This window comes from Megascapheus bottae, chromosome 32 (assembly GCF_031878675.1).
Source record: "Megascapheus bottae isolate mThoBot1 chromosome 32, mThoBot2.hap1, whole genome shotgun sequence".
NCBI classification, from domain to species: domain Eukaryota; kingdom Metazoa; phylum Chordata; class Mammalia; order Rodentia; family Geomyidae; genus Megascapheus; species Megascapheus bottae.
In genome coordinates, this window is record NC_143540.1 from 4169505 (window position 1) to 4193635 (window position 24131).

General features: G+C 39.2%; 1 protein-coding gene across 2 annotated transcripts in view; it reads left to right on the forward strand.

The window, feature by feature from the left end:
- Window positions 1–24131, forward strand: part of Stag1 (STAG1 cohesin complex component) — a 152341-nt gene that overhangs the window by 107351 nt on the left and 20859 nt on the right. For both annotated transcript variants that reach the window (XM_090323096.1, XM_090323097.1), the window contains 8 exons: window positions 4501–4615; window positions 8655–8772; window positions 10000–10103; window positions 12970–13062; window positions 13162–13251; window positions 13691–13894; window positions 15586–15656; window positions 16392–16479. In XM_090323096.1, the coding sequence (XP_090179222.1) occupies window positions 4501–4615; window positions 8655–8772; window positions 10000–10103; window positions 12970–13062; window positions 13162–13251; window positions 13691–13894; window positions 15586–15656; window positions 16392–16479 (883 nt within the window). The remainder of the gene's footprint in view (window positions 1–4500; window positions 4616–8654; window positions 8773–9999; window positions 10104–12969; window positions 13063–13161; window positions 13252–13690; window positions 13895–15585; window positions 15657–16391; window positions 16480–24131) is intronic.

The following is a 24131-nucleotide window of genomic DNA, read 5'->3' on the forward strand; positions in this document are numbered from 1 at the left end:
TTTAGAAGGGAGTATCAGTGACTGAGGACAGTGTTCTTAAGTGTCCATTCCCGGCAGCTGACAAGCTGTGAGTATCCTACCGCCTATGCATCCTCGGTCACACGGCTGAGGTGCCTGTGTATCTCACTCCTCATCCTGAACTCTGAAAGGATGTTCTAGATAAGAATGTGAAAAGATGGTCTAGATGGGAATGTGAATGGATATTAGGGACATGCATGAGGTGTGTAAAAGTTTTTCATTTCACCTGTTTTTTTTTTCTTTTGAAATACCTGCCTTTCAATATTTGCAATCTAAATTATGTGGAAGTGATAGCACCTTCAAAAGGTCTCACAAATTTTCATGTTTTATTTCTTCTCTACTCTTTCCATTGAAGATTATTCTAATGAACAACCTCTGCTGATTCTGATAGCTTTATGTATGTTACGGTTTGTTTAAATTCCTTACCATTTTTGGCAAGACATTGAACTAATGTGAGCTTATGAATATAAACAGTTGTAAGGAACACATTTTTTTATTATGGATGAGTGTATTGGTAGATTAATTCATTGTTACACTGTATACATTTTTAATTTCATCTTTCCCTTCATATTATTTTTCTTATTTATAGATTTAACATAGTAGTTTTGGTTATTGGAAGTGGGCCTTCTAGTCCATTACAATATTCTGTGATTGTGCACTTAGAATTTTACACAGAAGCACAGTAAGTAGTAAATCATGCTCTGGGCAACCATGATACATGGATGATTAACTTTGATAATGTGCAGTCTTGGTATCCTGGCATCTGAATTTTAGTGTTGAAATAGCAAATGATTCTGTACTCAGTTATATTACTTAAAGTGGTAGCTAGTTCTTAGTTATTCTGGTAATGAAATTGAAGGGGAAGAAAATCAAAGTTCACAGACAGGAACATCAGTGCCTTTCACACGTGCCGAGCAAGCACTCTATCACCAGCTGCATTTCTGGTCTCTGTCACATAAGTTTCAAATAACATTGAACTTGCCACTCATTCACCGTGAATAGAATAAGGCATTTCTTTTATTTAAGTAAATGTTTGAAACATGGCCTGAATTTTTTTCATTTTATTTATTTATTTTTTTGTCAGTTATGGGTTTTGAACTCTGGGTCTGGGCACTGTGCCTGAGCTGACTTTGGACCACAATCCTCAGACCTCAGCCTCCTGAGTTACTAAGATTACAGGTGTGAACCACTAGCGCCTGGGTTTGCCTGAAATTTTTTATTGAAATATTTCACACAGAAATCCAGAAGAGTATATGCCTTTATTATGGTTTTTTTTTTTAATTTTTGGTGATTAGTGTTCTACCACTTTGAGCTACAGTGCCACATCCTGTTTTCCTGTGGTTAATTTGGAGATAAGAATCTAACAGATCTCCCCTCCCTCCCTCCTTCCCTCTCTTCCTTCACCCTTCTCTCTCCTCACCATTCAGAAATTTTGTTATTAAAAGATGTATTTATGGGGCCGGAAGTTTGGCCTAGTGGTTAAAGTGCTTGCCTAGCATGCATGAAGACCCAGGTTTGATTCCTCAGTACCACATACATAGAAAAAAGCTGGAAGTGGTGGTGCTGAGGCTCAAGTGGTAGAGCTCTAGCCTTGAGAAAGTCCAAGGACAGTGCTCAGGCCCTGAGCTCAAGCCCAGGACTGGCAAAAAAAAAAAAAAAAAAAGATGTATTTATACATGTAATATTATTGTCAGTTTACAGAGAACAATAGCTTTCTAGATAATAGGCTTTAAGCTTAAAAGAATGTAAGGTAATAAAAATTAACAAGTGTAAAGTTTTATAATTATTGCTTGAACAATTGGTTAAATGTCATAATTATGTGACTAAACTCAATACTTAAGAAACAGAATTCAGCTGAGTAATGGTATCTCACAACAGTAGTCCTAGCTACTCAGGAGTTAATAGATTGGGATGGTCCTAATTTGAGGCCATTTCCAGCAAAAATTTCATGAGAACCCATCTCAACCACAAAAAGCAAAATGGAACAACAAAAAAAAAATGAATGTGTTGTGGGCATCTCATGTAAATAGGAGAATGATGGCCCTGGCCAAATTTAGTATAATGTAAATAAATAAAAATATAATGCACAGGTAGTTGTCATAAGTATTTGAATGTTGACATTCCATCAGTGTTTTCCTGCTACATTTTCTTTCTTTTTGTTTTGGTTGGTCGTGAACTCTGGGCCTGGGCTCTGTCCCTGAGCTTTCATTCAAGGCTAATGCTTTGCGACTTTGAACCACAGCACCATTTCTGTTTTCTGGTGATTATTTGGAGATAAAGTCTCACAGAATTTCCTGTCCTGGCTGACTTTGAACCATGATCCTCAGATCTTAGCTATGATGCCAGGTGTGAGCCACCAGCACCCAGCTACATTTTCTTTTCTTTTCTTTTTTTTGCTAGTCATGGGGCTTAAACTCAGGGCCTGAGCACTGTCTTTGGGCTTTTCTCAAGGCTAGCATTCTGCCACTTGAGCCACACCACCACTTTCAGCTTTTTTTTTTTTTTTGCCAGTCCTGGGCTTGAGCTCAGGGCCTGAGCCCTGTCCTTGGACTTTCTCAAGGCTAGAACTCTACCACTTGAGCCTCAGCACCACTTCCGGCTTTTTCTATATATGTGGTACCAAGGAATCGAACCCAGGTCTTCGTGCATGCTAGGCAAGCACTTTAACCACTAGGCCAAACTCCCGGCCCCAGTTCCAGCTTTTTCTATGTATATAGTACCAAGGAATTGAACCTGGGTCTTCATGCATGCTAGGCAAGCACTCTTTACCACTAGGCCAAACTCCTGGCCCTCTTTTTTTTTTCTTTTTTTTAAGAATTTATTAACATTGATTTTTACATAGTATTTCAAAATGACATGTTTAACAGACAAGTATTCAAGAAAGGAATCTCTATATACAATCACTGGCAGTTAGTTTTTAGAACATAATCAAAATTAGGCTAAGGGTTTGTATGTCATAGATATATATTATTCTATGTAATAAAACAATATGTCTATAGAGTCATAAGTTTTTATGTTTATGTAGTTGTGTTTATATGTCCAATACCTTGTCCATAGCATTGGGTATGCAAATATTGAGTCCTCGCTCTAGTACTGTTTGGATCTAATAGCCACATACTGAGGATACCATGTGCTTTTTGTTCCTTTGGTCTTGACTTGTCTCACTCAACATGATTTGCTCTAGATTCATCCACTTCCCTACAAATGCCATTATTTTATCTTGTCTGTTGGCTGTGTAGAATTCCATTGTGTGTGTGTGTGTGTGTGTGTGTATACACATATATATAAATGTACACACACCACATTTTCTGTATCCATTCATCTGCAGTAGGGCATCTGGATTGTTTCCATCGCCTGGCTATTGTGAATAGTGCAGAGATAAACCTAGCTGAGCAGGTGTCCTTATCATATCTTGGGTTATGATGTTCAGGGTAGATGCCCAGAAGTGGTATGGCGGGATCATAGGGAAGGTCAATTTTCAGTTCTTTAAGAAACCTCCACACTGCTTTCCAGAGTGGCTGAATTAGTTGACATTCCCACCAGCAGTGCAGTAGGGTTCCTTTTTCTCCACAACCCCGCCAGCATCTGTTATTGTTTGAGTTTAATATCTTGGCCATTCTTGTTGGGGTAAGGTGGTATCTTAGGGTTGTTTTTATTTGCATTTCTTTTATGACCATGGATGATGTACATTTTCTCATATGCTTTTCTGCCATTTTAATCTCTTCTTTTGATAAGTCTCTCTTTAGTTCCCCTGCCCATTTAGTGAATGTTTTGTTGGGTTTGGGGTAGATTAGTTTGAGTTCCCTGTAGATACTGGATATTAAGCATTTGTCTAATGTATTATTGGTAAATATCTTTTCCCAGTTGGTTGGCTGTCTCTCTACTTTTGTGGCTATGCTTTTATCTGTGCAGAAACTTTTTATTTTTAGGTAGTCCCATTTATCGAGTCTCTCTCCAATCTGTTACGGCACTGGGATTCTGTTCAGGAATCTTTTGCCTGTGCCTATGAGTTCTTTCCTACTGTATCATGTAGCAGCTTCACGATTTCCGGTCTGACATTGAGGTCTTTGATCTACTTTGAGTTAATGCTTGTGCATGGCGAAAGGCTAGGGTCAATTTTTAGTTTTCTGCATGTGGTTGCCCAGTTTTGCCAGCACCAATAATTGAATAGACTGTGTTTGTTCCACTGTATATCTTTGGCTCCTTTGTCAAATACAAGTTGACTGTAGGTTTGTGTTCTATTTCTGGATCTTATATAGCTATATTTTCTGATATGATGGTTATACTGTACAAAATTTTTTGATCTAGCCTTTTGACCTATATAAGCATTAGTTCCAATTTCATTAAATCAGATTGATAATCTGAGCTCTAATACTGTCTTTTTTGTTTAACAATACTACGGTGGCTAGGGTGGTGAAAATAAAAAAACCTGAAATTCATCTAAAGTGTAATGGCCTTTATTTTTTCTCTTTCTGTTTCCAGGCTGTTTAGTAGACATGATCCACAGGCAGAAGAGGCCTTAGCCAAGAGGAGAGGAAGGAACAGCCCAAACGGGAACCTTATCCGCATGCTTGTGCTTTTTTTTCTTGAAAGTGAGGTAAATTATTTTTTAATTTTTTGGTTTTTTTTATGCTGTTTTAATTCTTTGTAATCGATTAGGGTTGTTGTGACCAACGGAAAGGAAACCAGTTTCCTATTAAATTGCCTTGATGAGTTCTTTTTTTCATCAAGTAGTTATGCAAAGCAGCTTCAAGTCAGACAGTGACTAAAGTGTATCTCAATCGGTGTCTCCCCTGTGAGTTCTTGAGTATGGAATCAATACTCTATAAGTTATGTGGGAAGAAGTTCTTAATATATACATATATATGCAAGCGTGGTTCAACTTTTGGTTGGTCGTGGTGCTTGAACTCTGCACCTGGGCATTGTCCTTGAGCACTTTAGCTCAGAGCCAACCTCTCTACCACTTGAGCCACAGTGCTACTTCCAATTTTAATAATTTTTTTTGATGGTAAAAGTCTGGAATTTATTGTGGTGACTGGCAGGGGCTAACTCAACTCGGGAGTGAGTAGCAATTTTAATTATTATTATTATTATTATTTTATTTATTTATTTTTGCCAGTCCTGGGCTTGATCTCATGGCCTGAGCACTGTCCTTGGGCTTTCCTCAAGGCTAACACTCTACCACTTGAGCCACAGCACCACTTCTGGCTTTTCTATGTATGTGGTACCAAGGAATCAAACCTGGGTCTTCGTGCATGCTAGGCAAGCACTCCACCACTAGGCCAAACTCCAAGCCCAGCAATTTTAATAGTAATTTTAAATATGAATATAATCTACCAGTAGATCTTGTTCAAAGTACCAGTTGTGACTCAGTGACTCTGCAGTGGGACCACACATAGCATTTCTAACCAACTGTAGCTCATATATTCTCTGGACATAGTAAAGATTAAAATATTGTTACATCCTTGAGATTTTGCTATTTGCTAAAGTTAAAAAGCACTTAAAAGTTTAAGATAAGTATCCCTTGTCACTTACTTCTTCAATCTTAAATATAGACAAAATATGCTGAATAAAAGGAAGGAAGGAGAGAGGAAAGAAAGAGGAAGGGCTGTGCACCAGTGGCTCACACCTGTAACCCTAGCTACTGAGGAAACTGAGAGCAGAGGATTGCTATTCATAGCCAGCCGGGGCACAAAAGTCTGTGAGACTTCTATCTTCAATGAACCACCAGAAAACTGCAAGTGGTGGTGTGGCTCAAGTGCTAGAGCTCTAGCCTTGAGCTGAAGAGCTCAGGGACCCTACCCATGCCCAGAGTTCAAGCCCCACAGTCAACCAAAAAAGAAGAAAGGAGAAAGGGAAGGAGAAGGAAGGATGGATGGACAAACAGTATTGCAGCATATTTCCCAGTTTTCTTTATGTCTTCTTGTCAGTTACAAAAGCCACTGCTGATTGTATTTAAGCATTCTGGTTGATTCGTGGTTATTAGCCATTATAGACTCCTGTATTTTACAAGAAACGTTGTTGGTGGAAATCTTTCTTATTCTTGTTCTGTTAATGTACACTTAGAGTTGAATACTGAAGCTTCTTTTAGTATGATGGCATTCCAGCCATGTTGGAACGAGACTGAATTCCTCTGTGTTTTACTGTAAAAACAATTCATCAATAAGATTTTAGTAAGAGCCTTCATAAATGTTGAATTGACAGATTGAGAAATCATGTCTTACCTCACAAATGATTTGCAGATCATTTAACTGGATTTTAGTGATCATAATTTTTTCTTCATTTTACTGGAATATGAATGGGTAATATTTTAATAATAGCATTTTAGTTGCTGGATGAAGTTTACCTTTCCGGTAATATTATGGAAATTAAGATATCTTTCTATTAACTACTTGTTAATTTTCCTTTGTATCCAAAAATGGCATTTTTAGCTACCCCAAATTTTATGGCAATTATTGTCAAGTGTCAAAGTACGTTGTATTTTAGATGCATACTGGTTGGTAAGATACATGATATTTGAGTGAAATAAGTTGATTCCTTTGGTTAATACAGATTTATAGTACAACTTTGGTGATTTTTTTTTTAATAGGGAGAAGGAAGCTGCTAATAATTAAAACTTTATGTTCCTCAAAATTCACTGGTGACTGGCTTTATTTAATGGTGAAAACCTATTGTAGGAATATTTATAGCTATTTTAGGCTTAATAACATGGGATGCTTATATGACTTAGAGATTTTTTGCTATCATTATAACCATTTGAAAAGCACAGTGAGGAATTTGTGGAAGCTGTAAAGGAATTGATAAAAGATAGATACAAAATTCACCCATTGCCCCATGATGCAAAAATAGGTAATGACTTTTTTAAAAAAAATCTAAAGTTTCCTGGAAGATCTCTGAAGATTAAAGCAACAGAGGCTGAGGGTCCAGACACAGCTTCTTAGGATATGACTTTGAAGGGGTGAAGATACCTTCTTGCGAGCCAGGCCCATGGTTTTTGCAGGCACACCTGCTTGTATGTGTTGTTTCCTCTGGGTTTGACAGTGTGTTTGGGAAACTGTCTCAGTGTGTCTTTTCAGTGGCATTTCCAGAACCAGGACATTCAATTTTTTTTAATGCAGAATTAAGGCTAGGAATAATATAAAGAGTAGTACAACCCCTAAGAAAAAAGAGGGGTCATTAAATAGGTCATCAAAATTCAAATCACAAGACCAAAGGAACAAAAGGCGCATGGTATCCTTAATATGTGGCTATTAGATCCAAACAGCACAAGAGCAAGGACTCAATATTTGCGTACCCAAAGCTATGGACATTGTATTGGAAATATAAACACAGCTGCATAGACATAAAAACTTATGACTCTATAGACATATTGTTTTATTACATAGATTAATATGTATCTATGACATACAAACCCTCAGCCTAATTTTAATTATGTTCCAAAATCTAAGTGCCAGTCGTTGTATATAGAGATTCCCTTCTTGAATACTTGTTTGTTAAACACGTCATTTGAAATATGATATAAAAATCAATATTAATAATTCTTTAATAAGAAATTCAAATCAAACTTAAGAATATGACTATTAAGAATGGGAGAAGAAAAGCAGTTGAGATGCCAAATGTGCCAGTGTAATAATTTTGGACCAAGGCAAAAATGTAAGTAAGGCTGTTAGTAAAATTTCAAATGAAATTTCTTTTAGAGAAATAAATGAGGGCCGGGAGTTTGGCCTAGTGGTTAGAGTGCTTGCCTAGCATGCATGAAGACCGGGTTCGATTCCTTGGTACCACATACATAGAAAAAAGCCGGAAGTGGTGCTGGTAGAGCTCTAGCCTTGAGAAACTCTAAGGACATTGCCTAGGCCCTGAGCTCAAGCCCAGGACTGGCAAAAAATAAATAAATAAATAAATATTTACCCTTAAAAAAAAAAAAGTAAAAGAAAAATAAATGAACCCAGTGCAAGTGCTTTAGCCCTATGATCATAGCTATGCAGGAAGCTGGGGCCTAAGGATGAAGGTTTGAAGTCAGTCCCGACAAAATATCTGTGAGACTCTTATCACCAGTTAACCATACAAAAGGTAGAAGTGGAGGGATGGCTTCACTAGTAGACCACCAGTCTTGAGTGAAAAAGCCAGGCAAGAACATAAGGCCCTGAGTTCAGTTCCCAATACCAGCGAGCCTGCTGGTATTTGGGCTGGGAGTTTGGCCTAGTGGTAGAGTGCTTGCCTAGCATGTATGAAGATCCAGGTTTGATTCCTTGGAGCCACATACATAGAAAAAAGCCGGAAGTGGTGCTGAGGCTCAAGTGGTAGAGCTCTAGCCTTGAGAAAGCCCAAGACAGTGTTCCGGCCTTGAGCTCAAGCCCAGAACTGAAAGAAAATAAATTTTTTTTCAAGAGTTTGGCTAACAAGCTCTCTGCTGTTTGCTCATCTGTGTATGATGTCATTGGACTGGATCTTTGCCTGACTACTGTACATGCTGAAACAACAGTGTCCATGCTCTGTCCACATGTGGAATATGAACATGTATGTTACTCTCCCGTTCAGACCAAGCCATTTTAATCATCAGTAGAACAGTGTGTTACTAACGTGTAATCCTATTAGCAGTTTATTATGTATTCCTTACCCTTTGTTCATTTTAGTTACATGAACATGCAGCCTACTTAGTAGACAGCTTGTGGGAGAGTTCTCAAGAACTGTTGAAAGACTGGGAATGTATGACCGAGTTGCTATTAGAAGAGCCTGTTCAAGGAGAGGAAGGTACAGTATTTTAACAGGTTGATGTATATATTGGTATGTTTTCATTGACCATCCTGCTGTCATCTGCCAATCACTATTTTAAAAAAGAGTGTGCACAAACCATGCCGTGTGTTTTTTGTCAAGAGACGAATTTATTTTGTATAGCAAAGAAGGATGTTTAAACATCATCGTGACTTCCCTTGCCATTCAAGTCTCAAAGATCCATGTATCATATTTGAGTTTTGCTTTCCTGATACTGATTTGAGACATAAAGTCCTGATAAACTTATGGTAAAAAATTGTGTGTCCTGAATTGTCTTGCTACATTTATAAATATATTTTATGGGAAGCAATAGTAATAATATTAAAGGGGAAATTAGCTTAGGAGGGAAGTCAGAGCTAGGCTGATGGAAAGATTGTGGACATTGTCAAAATAGAAAATGGAATAGAGAATAAGAGCTCCAGCTACTGGAAAAGAGATAGATATAACTGTACCCTTCTACAAGCCCAGTGAAAAGAGCGTTCAAAAATCTAGTTTATTAGCAGCTTATTATATGATAACAAATGTGCAAACATCTTAGAAGTCCATGACAAAAATTCATTCGTACTCAGAAGACCAAAGTATAAGGAGGACTGCAAGTCTAGCCGAAGCATCATATGAGAACTTGTCCAGAGAAAAGCAAAATCATTGATGATAATATAGGAACAATAACACAATATCACTGTACAACCACTGAACTGGTATAAACAGAGTTTATGACAGCCAGTGCCGGCAGTGATAAAAGGAACCTTAGCAGTTCCGGGTAAAATTGCAATCAGTACATGAGTGTGTATGTACTAGTGATGCTTATTGCAGCATTTTTCATTATGTCAAAACCTGGAAATAATTTGACCAAAAGGAGGCGAGAAAATTCACTAAGTTATGGTATATAAGTTAGGGAATACTGTATAATTTATAACTCTAAAGTATTCATATGTATACATTGATTTGAAAGTTGACAGTGTATTACTAGTTTTTAAAAATATATAGATCCTTTTATTTTAAAAAAGAAAAGGAAAAACCTATCATATGAGCCTTGAAATGATAACAGCAAAAGATGAATGGCATTAATAAAAGAAGCCAGGCATAAGGAGAGATTAGAGAGTTTAGTGTATATGTAAGTTTTTTATAAGTCATTTTGTTCATTTTTAGCATTTGTTTCTTGTAAAACTTGTTTTGGTCACTCTCATGCATTTTGTTTCACCTTAGCAATGTCTGACCGCCAAGAGAGTGCTCTTATAGAGTTAATGGTTTGTACAATCCGTCAAGCGGCCGAGGCACATCCTCCCGTGGGAAGAGGTACCGGCAAGAGAGTAAGTCTGCCAAGTGAGAAGTCTCTAACACATCGTTTAGCAGATCATCTAAAATATGTGCAATCTTAAAGGGTGGTGCTTTTATAAGAATATATGCTCTGATGGCTTCACTGTCTCATTTTCCAAAGATAAATTCTTTTCTTCCTGCTCCCATAGTTTTTGTACCTGCTTCTGTCATAGCCCTTAACAGTACTTTAAGAATTTTCACAATCCTGGGCCGGGAGTTTGGCCTAGTGGTAGTGCTTACCTTGCGTGCACGAAGACCTGGGTTGAATTCCTTGGTACCTCATACATAGAAAAAGCCGAAAGTGGTGCTGTGACTCAAGTGGTAGAGCCTCTAGCCTTGAGAAAGCCCAAGGACAGGGTTCAGGCCCTGAGATCAAAGCCTCAGCACTGACACTGAGACATACACGTACACATAGGTAGGGATCTATCTCAGTAGTGGAGCACTTGGTAAGCAGATGCAAGGTTTGCTTTCAGCCCTCATTATGTCATGAAGTTTCATAACATCTGGATATGGACAGGGTTCAGCTCAAGCAAAAAAAAAAAAGAAATTTCACAATCCTATCTGGTATAAATGCGTGAAAGGCTTGGGAGGTGTACCCTGCTTCATGTGTAAGTTCTTTTTATTTGATAGCTGTGTCATTTGGGGATAGGTGAAATATTTGTATTTCTTTAGCTTGCAATGTGGAACTAATGATAAAGGTTAGATGAGATATTCAGGTGGAGACTATTTCTTCCCTTGGTATTAAGTGATGGGTAAAACTTTTTTACAAAAATAGCAAGTGTAGGCCTAGCACGGTGGCTCACACCTGTAATCCTAGCTATTCAGGAGGCTGAGATCTGAGGATCAAGGTTTAAAGCCAGCCCAGGCACAAAAGGACCTTATTTCCAATTAACTTCTTGAAAACAGGACGTGGAGCTTGGCTCAAGGGTAGTGTGGTAGCCTTGAGCTGAAGAGCTCAGGGACAGCACCCAGACTGAATTGAAGCCCCATGGCCCACAATAAATAAATAAATAAATAAATAAATAGCAAGTGTAGAACCAGAACTTGTGTCGCATACCTCAGATCTTAGCTTTTCAAGGCCAGCTGGGCCATAAACTTAAAGGAGATCCCACCTCAACTAATAAGCATGGTTGCACACATCTGTAACCTCAACTATATAAGAAACAAAGGTGGAAAGATCACAATTCAAGACAGTCCTGGGTGGAAATGAGAGACCCTTCCAAAAATATAGTTTAGATGAAGACTGAAGCCATGGTTCAAATGGTAGAGCACCTATATAGTAAATATGAGATCCTAAATTAAAATCCCAGTACTACCAAAAAAAGAAAAGCCAAATAAAAAGTCTAGTGTCGAAAAGTTCAATGTAGAAATTTTAAAATTCATAGCAGATTTGAGATGTATGTTAGTAGCTTTCTATTACTCTGACAAAATGCCTGAGGCAGAAACTTTTAAGGATGAAAAGGTTTAAAAGGTTTTTTGTCCATGATTGTTTGGGGGCCTATGGTAAGGCCAGAGAATCCTGGCAGAGGATAAGACAGAGAAAGTCGGGCGGGGAATTTGGCCTAGTGGTTAAAGTGCTTGCCTAGCATGCACGAAGACCCGGGTTCGATTCCTTGGTACCACATATATAGAAAAAGCCGGAAGTGGTGCTGAGGCTCAAGTGGTAGAGCTCTAGCCTTGAGAAAGTCCAAGGACAGTGCTCAGGCCCTGAGCTCAAGCCCAGGACTGGCAAAAAAAAAAAAAAAAAAAAAGAGAAAGTCTGTTCAGTTCATGATAGCCAGGAACAAAAAGAAAGGAAGGCTAAGAGCCTGATGGTATGCTTTTTGAGACTTCTTAGATCATTAAAAGTACAGCTAGGGATTGGGAGTTTGGCCTACTGGTAGAGTGCTTGCCTAGCATGCTCAAAGACTGAGTTTGATTCCTCAGTACCACATACATAGAAAAAGCCGAAAGTGGTGCTGTGACTCAAGTGGTAGAGCTCTAGCCTTGAGAAAGTCCAAGGACAGGGTTCAGGCCCTGAGATCAAAGCCCCAGCACTGACACTGAGACACACATGTACACATAGGTAGGGATCTATCTCAGTGGTAGAGCACTTGGTGAGCAGATGCAAGGTTTGCTTTCAACCCTCATGTCACGAAGTTTCGTAACATCTGGATATCTACCCAAGCCAGCCCATTCGTCTCTGAAACAGACGTGCCTATCCTGGAGGATGAATTTAAGGGGGCATCTTGAACCTTATGGGTTCCACCCAACTTTTGCCCAAGAATCAGCCATGGCTCATTTTTTAGATGGGGTCTTGCGTTTTTCCTAGGACTGGCCTTGGGAATTCAGTCTTCCTACTTAACTGCGGTTACAAGGCATGCACTGCCAGTCCCCAGTGATTGCTTCCATTTTTATGTTGATAACTGCCGTTTTATAGAAATGTTGATATTTTTATTGAAGTAAGTTGTGGATTTACCTAACTGAGCCACATTAAAATAACAGTGCGTGTTAAATTTGCATAAAATTAGATGTATTTGCTGGACGCGGTGGCTCATGCCTGTAATTCTAGCTACTCGGGAGGCTGAGATCTGAGGATTGTGGTTCAAAGCTAGCCAGAGCACTGAAGACCGTGAGACTCTTATCTCCAATTAACCACTAGAAAACTGGAAGTGGCACTGTGGCTCAAGAGATAGGGTGGTAACCTTGAGCTGAAGAGCTCAGGGATAGCGTCCAGGTCCAGAGGTCAAACCCCATAACCGACCAACCCCGCCCCCGCCGCCCAAAAAAAGATGTATTTATTTCAGAAATTTTGTACCTGATCTACCTTTTTAATTTGTAAGGTAGCACATTTTTTAAACCATTTTGATTTATTTCTAGGTGCTAACTGCCAAAGAAAGAAAAACACAAATTGATGACAGAAACAAGTTAACTGAACATTTTATCATCACTCTTCCTATGTTACTATCAAAGGTACAATCAATGTTTTTCGGTTTTGTGAAATATGTCATGAGTTTATTTTCAATGCATGATTCACGTAATTAATTTGTGTTTTGCTGCTTTTCTTTCTAGTACTCTGCAGATGCTGAAAAGGTAGCAAACTTGCTACAAATTCCTCAGTACTTTGATCTAGAAATCTACAGCACAGGCCGGATGGAAAAGGTAAGGCACTATAACATTGAAATCTACCCAGAATTCTTTTTTTTGGTTGGTTGTGGGGCTTGAACTCTGGGCCTGGGCACTGTCCCTGAGCTCTTCAGCTCATGGTTACCGCCATATGTCTGGGCCTGGGAGTTGTCCCTGACTTCTTCAGCTCCTGGCTACAATCCTACCCCTGGAGCTAAAGTGCTACTTCCTATTTTCAAATGGTTAATTGGAGATAAGAATCTCACTGTCCTTAGTGCAGTCCTTAGTGCCAGGCTGGCTTTGAACTGCAGTCCTCAAATCTTGGCCCCTGAGTAGCTAGGATGACAGGCATGAGCCACCTTATGAACTGGAGTATTCATTTTCATGTAACCATATAAGCTTACTGGAGATGCTAATTTTGGTTTTTGTTAGTAACCCCTGTCACACTGTTTGTTTTTTTTTCAATCCTCCTCAGCATCTGGACGCTTTATTGAAACAGATTAAGTTTGTGGTGGAGAAGCACGTGGAGTCAGATGTCCTGGAAGCCTGCAGTAAGACCTACAGCATCCTGTGCAGTGAGGAGTACACCATCCAGAACAGAGTGGATATTGCTCGCAGCCAGTTGATTGATGAGTTTGTAGATCGATTCAATCATTCTGTGGAAGACCTGTTGCAAGAGGTCCGTTCTGAAGTGAAAATAGACAAAGTAATTTGGGACAATAAGTCAAAGTAGCTATAGCCATGGGTGTGCATTATTTCTATTTTGAAATAAAATTTTCTCCTTTCTTTCAAAACTTACCCAAGTTAGTGCAGAGCTGCATGTTAGTTAACCTTAGCAGTGCTTCAATGTAAGGCTAGAAAGGTTACCTCCCTCCCCCTTTTTAAGAAAGCTCTCTATGTAAACCACATAGGATCCTGGTGGAGGTGGGAGGATTGTGGGTCAAGGCCAGCTAAATTTAGCACACACACACAGAAAAGTAAAGCCCTGTCTCAAAAATCAAGTTGGGAAAATGGATCTATGGCTTAAGTAGTAGAGCACCAGCCTTGAGTAAAAAAGCTTCCAGGACCTCAAGTCAAACCCCAGTACACACACGCACATGCACACATGCAAGTAGACATGATGACTCTGCCTGTCCTCCCAGCTCTTGGGAAGAGGCCTACACCTGACACTATCTGCAAAGTAAACAAATATAAAACATACTAGAAAAACAGTAGCTTAAGTGACTGAGTGACGTGGTAGTAGGGGTAAGGCCCTGAGTTCAAACTGGATCACTCAAAGTCTGGAAGGTTTGTTTTTTTCCTGATTTTGTTCCCTATTCTGGGACCTGATTTGTATTTTTTTGCCAGTCCTGGGCTTGAGCTCAGGTCTTGAGCCCTGTCCTTGGACTTTCTCAAGGCTAGAGCTCTACCACTTGAGCCTCAGCACCACTTCCAGCTTTTTTCTATGTATGTGGTACCGAGGAATTGAACCCGGGTCTTCGTGCATGCTAGGCAAGCACTCTACCACTAGGCCAAACTCCCGGCCCCCTGATTTATATTTTATTGTTAACTAACTTACTATAATGTATTGATGAAAAGACCATGCATATTTAGTAAGCTTATAGAAGATGCTGAATAAGCAAGGGCATGCTCAAGGTAGCATCAGGTTGCTTACTTTCAAAATTTCTGTGATTCCTGTCTTGTATCCTCTTCCCAAACTATAATGAGGTTATCTGGTAATCGTTCAGTTCATGCTCGGACAATCATGCTGATAAGATTTTTCCCTTTAATCTATGTACCTCACTTTTTAAAGAATTTTTGTACTATTTATACTTTTCTGGTTTTTCAACCATATGTTTTTCTGCTGTGGTTACTTGGGCCATGGAAGTAACATACATTATCAGTAGGTCTTGAAGCAGAATTGTTTAAAACTCATTAAAACTCTTCCAGCATTGGAGTGTATAGCTCACCGGTAAAGTGTTTGCCAGTTCAGTTCCTAGAACTACCCCCAAAAGACCTTTTTACTCAGCAATTTCAATTTCAAGGAATTCGCTATCATATTAATTGGAAAAACATATAGTCATATGTCACATTATTTAAATGTAAATACTGGGTATTTGTAGGTGATGGGATTTCTGAGATTTTTTTCCTTCTTATTTGCATGTACAAGCAGGGAAATGGTGGGGAGAATGTAGGGGAGTAGCGGAAGCAGCAGAACAGTTGCTTAGCAAATGTCCAACCCTGGTTAAACCCCAGTACCACCAAGGAGAAAGGCAGCGAGCCTGGACTATCTTACGTAATGACTTTTTTCTTCAAGCTTTTATTAAGTAGTCATAAACTTAAATGTGAATATAAATTATGATGACAAGATGATCATTTTCTAATTTGTAGGGTGAAGAAGCTGATGATGACGATATTTACAATGTTCTTTCCACTCTAAAGCGGTTAACTTCTTTCCACAAGTATGTCATTTAAAGTACACACCAATGTACACAGATCGAACACTCCCCATTCCTATTTCCCAATGAAAATTTTAGATAAATACTGAGATAGAGTAGTTTTATTAATTTTTAATATGAAAACTTACCACTTAATTTATATTAACGAATATACTTGATATAGTTTAAAAGTTTAAATGAATAAATATTTAACAAATTAGTGTTTTAAAATCAGTTTTTAACTATGAAGTTCAATTAATAGCTTTTAGAATTCCTGTTAAATTTTGAACAAGGCAATTTCTCAAGAAATAAATTTAAGAAGTCTGTTGTACAATAGAAAAGTAATAGTAATTTTTTTTATTAGTTACTTAAATGCTGAAAAGAACCATGATTTTAGAGAAAGGCATAAAAGTAGCTTCTTTGGCTTTTTTTGTTTCTCTCTGAATTTTGATGGGTTAGTTATTTGTTTTCTTACTATATAGGTAGCTAGATTTAAATTAGGAAACAAGGCTCAGATAGATGAATGTTTTCAAGTTTTAATTTGTGTATCCCTTGTAATAAGGCAAGTGTATCTTTATGAAGAAAGGCAAATAGAACTTTATTGTCCAAAGACAGTTTGAAGCTGGGCACTGGTGACTCTCACATCATCATAGCTGCTCAGAAGGCTCAGATCTAAGCATCATGTTCTAGTCACTGACACCATGTGCAGGTTTACATTTTATTCCACTGTAAAATTGATGTGTCTTTTGTTTGTTTTAGTGCTCACGATCTCACAAAATGGGATCTGTTTGGTAACTGCTACAGATTATTGAAGACAGGAATTGAACATGGAGCTATGCCAGAACAGGTACAAACTTACTGACATTCTTTACTGTTTTTGAAAGCTAAGCTTCTCTACTTTTTTTTTTTTTTTTTTTTTTGCTGGTTCCAGATCTTGAGCTTTTTGCTGATTATTTGGAGATGAAGTCTCAAAAACTCTCTGTGAGGACTGACTACAGCCTCTTGAGTAGTTAGGTAAATTACAGGGATGAGCTGGAGGTGCTCAGATTTGGTAAACTTTTAATGCAGCCACTCCCTTGAGCAATTAGAACAGTTAGACAACTTTCACTTTTATCTTTGAAGTTTGTTAACGTAAACATACATTTCTTCTAAGAAAAATGTCATTGATTATTCTTAGCAATTTTACAACTTCTGATTATTATATAATAGAACATTTCTGCTGCTGTGTCCCCCTCCCCCAAGTACTCTTTTTTTTTTTTTTTTTTGACCAGTCCTGGCCTTGAGCTCAGGGCCTGAGCACTGTCCTTGGACTTTCTCAAGGCTAGAGCTCTACCACTTGAGCCTCAGCACCACTGCCAGTTTTTTTCTATGTATGTGGTACTGAAGAATCAAACCCAGGTCTTTGTGCCTGCAAGGCAAGCACTCTACCACTAGGCCAAGCTTCCAGCCCCTCCCCCCAAGTACTCTTAGTGAAGGTGTTTATATTCAGGGCCTCATGCTTGCTAGGCTGACATGATTCTGCTGAGCCATGTCTCTGCCCTGTTTTTCACTGGACAGTATCTCTTCTCTTGTTTCTGTCCACCTATTTCCAACTCCTTGTCACCTTAGGGGGCCCAGGTATGCACACCTGAGTCTCTCTGGCTGCCCTGGCCCCATCCAAAATCCTCCCAGTCTCAGTTCCATTACAAATTGAAACATTCTAAATGTTGATGATTCTGGGCCATAGATATGACTTGGGTTTTTATTATAAAACCCAAATTAAATGGATTTGGGGAGGGAGGTCATGAGTGGATTTAGAATTTTTCTGTTCACCTACAAGTTCGAGTTAAAGAGACAGGAATTGCCTCTGTTCTACATCAAAAAGGAAATGGATATTTTGTATAATACAGGTACTTAGGAGACCAAAATGCCAACATTATCATAGCATCACCTGTGTTTGATGTTGACTAGCAATTCTCTTTTAGTAATATTGACTCTTAATTAAGGCTTTCTTACTCCAAAACAAAAATTGCAACAGCTTTAATAAATTACAATTTCATATTGAAGTTAATCCCAGAAAGAGATATAGTTGTAAAGCCTGCCTTCTCAGTGGTTTGTGAGACTGAGGCAGGATCATGCTTAGCCCAGGAGTATAAAGGCAGCCTTGGAAGTATTTCCTTTTGTCCTCAAAAAAAAAGGAAAATGTCACCAAGTACAGTGGCTCATGCCTTTAAATTTGGCTATTCAGGAGGCTGAGATCTGAGGATCAAGGTTCAAAGCCAACCTGGGCACTAAAGCCCGTGAGACTCATATCTCCAATCGGAAGTAGCACTGTGGTTCAAAGGGTAGGGTGGTAGCTTGAGCTGAAAGCTCAGGGACAATGCCTGGGCCCAGAGTTCAATTTCCACAGCTGACCAGAAAAATAAAAGGAAAACATAGAAACATGTTATTGGTAATATTCTTGTTTTGGTTTGATTTTTTGAGATGGTGTTTTGCCATATAGCTCAGGTTGGCCTCAAAGTTACTATACCCCAACCTCAGTCTCCCTAAAGCAAGATAATAGGTATATATCTCCAAGTTTTGCTGTTATTTCTGTAAAATTGCATACCTCAACATGGAGGGGGGGCTGCTGCTTGATGTTACAGGCCCTCTTTCTACACCAAGTGTCCCTGTTATGTCAGGTGTTTTCATTGTGGCTTATGGAAGGAAAGAGGCTGTTTGACCCTGCTTGTTTTACTACTAACTTCAACTCCCAGCCTGTCTTTCAGTAAACTAAACATGCTTAATGACCAACCTAAATATAATTTCATATCTTCTTAAGTACATTTTAGATTCAAAAGGGAGGATAGAATTCTTATTTTCTTCAGGAAAGAATAAGACTAGCACATTACTGTTTAATCTAGGGATTATAATCATATTTACATTTATTTTTTAATTTACTTCACCGTGATTATCTCAGCTCTGACTTGTCTCATAGTGCTATCTTCAACTGCTGTTTTGTTCTTTGTTTTCACTGCACCATATTTGTTATTTTATATATGTTAATTTGTTCAACAAGAATATATAATCCATGTGACATTTAATTTTTTTTTCTTTTTGCCAGTCTTGGAGCTTGAACTCAGGACCTGGGCACTGACACTGAGCTTCTTTTGCTCAGGGCTAGTGCCCTACCACTTGCCACAGTGCCACTTTTGGCTTTCTCTGTGTATGTGGTAGTGAGGAATCAAACCCAGGGCTTCTTCATGCATGCTAGGCAAGCACTCAGCCACCTTCCCAGCCCATGACATTTAATTCTTGAAATGGTTCAGAAAATGTATTCTTTAGCTATGTGTGTGCACTTTCAGTGTATGACTGCTAGGTTGTGCTCCTATTCATGTTAAGATACCCATACTTGGAATCACAAGTGGCCTCTCCTCTGTCTCCTCGGTCGTTGGTGGCTTCCATCTTAATGACTTGGAAATCACATATTGGGAGGTTCACAGGTTCAGGCCAGCTTAGGCCAAAGAAGTTCACAAAACCCCCATCTTAGCAGAGAAAACGCTGTGTGTGATGGTACATGTATGTCATCCTAGCATCACAGGGTTTAAGATTTTGGTCTCGGCGGACCTGGGTACAAAGCATACCCTATCAAAATAACTTAAGGAAAAAGAGCTGCAGATACATTTCAAGTGGTGGCACATCTGCCTAGGAGATCTGAAGCTCTGCGTTCACACGTTGGTACTACCCTAAGGAAACACACGCACAGTATAACGAGAACTTCACAAGCCTATGAAATGCATATGTCCACTGGCATTTCCATTGATTGTGATTAATGTCTTCAGAGTACCTTAAAACTAAGACTTTTAGGAACTGAGTTGGCCCTGCATGACTCTTTCCCATGGTAACCAGTGCAACTAGAAGATTCTCAGGGGATTATCAAGATTTGTGTGCATGAGTAACTTTCTCAGTACTATTTTCATAGTTTTAAAAATACGTTGAAAATCAAAATTTAGAAGTGTACCTTTTCCAGTAATCATCTCGAAAAATCCACTTGTGTCAGGTAGCTCAGACCTGCCATTCTAGCTATTCAGGAAGCTGAGATTTGAGGATCGCAGTTCAAAGCCAGCCTGGACATGAAAGTCCATGACTCTTATCTCCAGTGAACCCCCAGGAAACTGGGAGTGGTGCTGTGGCTTAGAATGGTACAGCGCTAGTCTTGAGTACAAAAGCTCAGGGACAATGCCTAGAACTTGAGTTCGAGACCCATGACCTACCAAAAAAAAAATGTTCTAATAATAGATAGCTCAGTTCTTTTACCAGCTTTACCAGTTGTCAATATTTTTTCACATTTGTGCTCTTGTATTTCTATTCATATATGACACTTGTTAATTTGCAGAATGTATTTTAAGTGCTCACGTTAGCATTTGTGCTACCCCAGAATAACACACAGCACTTAGTTGGTCTTTTATTTATTTAAATCTCCCATCCTGTCCCTCTTTTTGTTAAAGAGGACACTTTTTCTGGTGTTTGTAATATTTAGATTCTGGTTATAGATTCTTGGCAGGAAACAATGATAATACATCAAGATGTTGACGATGAGAGTGAATGTGATAAAACCACGCTGTATCCACGCACGATTGGTTGAAGAGCTGCAGGGTTTAATTCAGTACAGACCGCGTGTGTGTCATTGTCCTTCCCAGTCATTGAAGCCCAAAAGTCCTGGACTTCACTGTCCTGCTGGTGAAAGGGGAGAAGACGGAGAAGGTGCCAGAAATGTGCTCCGAGGGCGGTGTTTGCTCCCAGGAGGGTTGAAAGAACTTGGTCATAGGGCACTTTCTTGCTGCTGTTTAGATCCTCCCCAAGGTCGCAGCAGGGTCACTCAAGAAAGGGAAAAGTAGAACTCACAAACTAGAAAACTGAGCTTTCCAAGTTGTTGGGTTTTGTTTTTTGTTTTTTGGTTTTTTTCCTGCTTATCTTTGTATTTCATCTGTGTTCCAGAAAGCTGATGTAGATGTTAGGGTAACACCTCTGGCATGAAGTGATAAAATGTGAAAATGACTGACAGGAAAGTGAGTGGGAAAGTTCTGAATTTTCTTCTGATATTTGATCAGCTATCTTGTCACATAAAAGTCAACTGATTTAGGGGAAAAAAAAAAGTTAGCGTAGCCCAGCACTAATATTCACACCTGTAATCCTAGCTACTCAGGAGGCTGAGATCTGAGGATTGTGGTTCAGAGTCAAAGTAAGCAGAAAAGTCCGTGAGACTCTTAGCTCCAAAGAGCCAGAAATGATGCCGTGGCTCAAGTGGTACATCACTAGGCTTGAGCACAAAAGTTCTGGGATGGTGCCCAGGCCTAGAGTTCAAACCCAGGACCATCCTCCCCATTCCCACCCCCCCCCCCCAGTATGTGGCAGTATGTGAAGCATCAAAATGGGAGTATTGTATTTGAAACAGCAAGGTGAAAGTTACAGTGATTCTCTTTTACCAGAAAGGACACCAAGTGTGTTTAGGTTAGAAAGCAAACATTTCCCATTATCTGAGGTGGCATGTCTTCAGTGGAAGATAGGCAGTATAGTATAGGAAAAATGAATGATGCTTCATGGTTGAGACCAAAAGCAGGATGAGCTAGGGTCTACTTTTTTGGGTAAATATTTATGTGTAAAACAGTACTTTGTATATGACAGTAATGTTGCCTACTCTGGTTTCAGGTTATCAGTATAGATTTACTACTGTTACCGTATAGGTACATGTGAGTAATTTCAGAGTTCTGAAGTCTGCGTCTTGAGCGTGTGAGAGGCTTTTCCTCGGTGGCCATCTCCTGAACATCCACCTGCAGACTCCAAGGCTCTGCTGCTATATACAAGGCCAAGGTCCAGGTCCCTTCCCACACGTTTCTCCATCTTGACATCATCACATTGTCTCCTCAAAAGCAGTTCCACCCATTCCTCGTAATGCTTATGACCTGTTTTCAGTGCCCAAGCAGGCATACCAGAGATAGCTTTTGTGTGAATGACTTAAAGTACAATGATTTTAAAATGAGCCAAATTTGCAGCTAATTTTTGATAGTTTTTTCCAGTCCTGGGGCTTGAACTCAGGGACTGAGCACTGTCCCTGAGCTGCTTTTGCTCAAGTCTAGCACTTTACCACTTGAGCCACAGCGTCACTTTGGCTTTTTCTGTTTGTTATGGTACTGAGGAATTGAACCCAGGGCTCCATGTGTGGTAGGCAAGCACAATACCACTAAGCCACATTTTCAGCCCCTTTGTAAGATTTTATTTGCTAATTTCTCTTTTAATTTTATATGTGTTCACTTTTATGTTTTTCCTTTGTCGTGCGTAGATAATAGAAATATCAGATAAATTTAACATATGAAATAATGGATGGGATATCATATCAGGTATGTTTTTTTGTGCTAAAGATATACTATATATTCAAACAAATACTCTATTTTTTTTTTTTTTTGCCAGTCCTGGGGTTTGAACTCAGGGCCTGAGCACTGTCCTTGGACTTTCTCAAAGCTAGAACTCTACCACTTGAGCCACGGCACTGCTTCCAGCTTTTTCTATGTATGTTGCACTGAGGAACTAAAACTGGGTCTTCGTGTATGCTAGGCAAGCACTCTACCACTAGCCCAAACTGCCAGCCCTCAAACAAATACTCTTATATGTTATAATTCTTGACATTTATGTTTTCTTGAATCCTGTTATAAATCTTGAACTAGACAACCAAAGTTTTGAACTAGACATTTCACAAAACAAAAGGATCAGTTCTTTTTTTTTTTTTTTTTAAGTAGAGACACAAAACATTTAAAAAAAATAGAAGCTAGGTACCAATGGCTCATGCCTGTATTCCTAGCCATTAAAAAGTCTGAAGCCCAATTCAAAGCCATCCTGGGCAGGCAGATCCTTTGAGACATTAACCAGCAAAAAGCCAGAAGTGGAGGTATGGCTGAAATGGTAGAGTGACAGATAGAATGAGAAAGCCTACAAAAGAGCCCAAGTCTAAGAGTTCAAGCTTCAGTATGGATAGAAACAGAGGGGGGGGAAAGAAGGAGGGGAGAGAGAGGGGAGAGAGAGAGCACTTCATCAGGGTTCTGCTCATGCATAATAGCATGACAAAAGTGTGACATTTGATGATAGGGATTTATTGGTGAAAATGTGCAGCCATAGTAATTATCAGTAACGCCTAGATACAAGCACTTTGGATACAGTTTGGTAATGTCGAGTAAAAGTTAACACAGCTGTGATCCTGTGTGGAGAAGGGTACTGTTTTTCGGTGGAGGTACATGAGGTCAGAACTACTTTCAGAAGAAGTTACTCGTTGTATATTCTTTCTTATTCCGTCAAAGATGTCCAGGACTTGTGTCCCAACAGAATATCCGTATTGACCCACAACAACTACTAATGCCCTCTTTTTTCAGTGATTTCTGTGAGACTGGAAATGTTTTCTTATTCTTCAGTCACAATTAAATTATAGCAAGCCAGGTGTCAGTGGCTCATGCCTGTAATCCTAACTACTCAAGAGACTGAGGTCTGAGGATTACAGTTTGAAGCCAGCCCAAGCAGGAAGTCCGTAAGACTTGCCTCCACTCCCTCCCCCACCTACACACCCCTGCTACCACCCCTCATGTATGTATACATATATGCAAGCTACAGTATAGCAGGATGAAGACACAGATAGGAAAATTCAGCTGGTTGGTTGTTATTAATATAGATTAAAGAAATGTGCAAAAATATAAAACTATCACTTAGTTTTTGTTCTAAAATTTCATTTTTTATGAAAATGGGTTAAAAAGGTATCAATGTACAGGGCCGGGAGTTTGGCCTAGTAGTAGAGTGCTTGCCTAGCATGAACAAAGACCCGGGTTCAATTCCTCGGTACCACATACACAGAAAAAAGCCAGAAGTGGTGCTGAGGCTCAAGTGGTAGAGCTCTAGCCTTGAGAAAGTTCAAGGACAGTGCTCAGACCCTGAGCTCAAGCCCAGGACCGGCAAAAAAAAAAAAAAAAGGTATCAATGTATTTCATATTTTACAAATACTTTGTAAATTTTTTTCAGTTGTACTGAGTTAGCATTTGCCAGTGAGTGTTGTACCACTAGAGTCATACCCTAGCCGTTTCTACTTGATTTGTTTTTCAGACACTTTCTCTCATTTTTGACCAGGGATAGTCCCAGATTCCAGTTTTCTTTATATATGCCTCCCAGTTGCTGAGATTAAAATCGTATATCATCATACCTAGCTTTGGTTTGTTTCCAGTATGGTCCTATTTAAACAGAACTCCTTGGGGATGCCAGACATGTAACTTACTGGTAGAGCACTCACCTAGCATGTGTAACGGTCTTGGTGCAGTCCTTGTACCTCAAGAAAAAGTATTCTTTGAGGTCCTCAATATTGTTTTGATCTTGGGTTTGTTCATTTATTTTCACCTGGCATCAAACTCAGAGCATACTAAGTGTTGCACTATTTTTCTTATAGAGTCGAGAGGTCTTGAGAACTAAAATCTGAGACCCTTTGCCCTAAAAGTGCACACACAGAATACC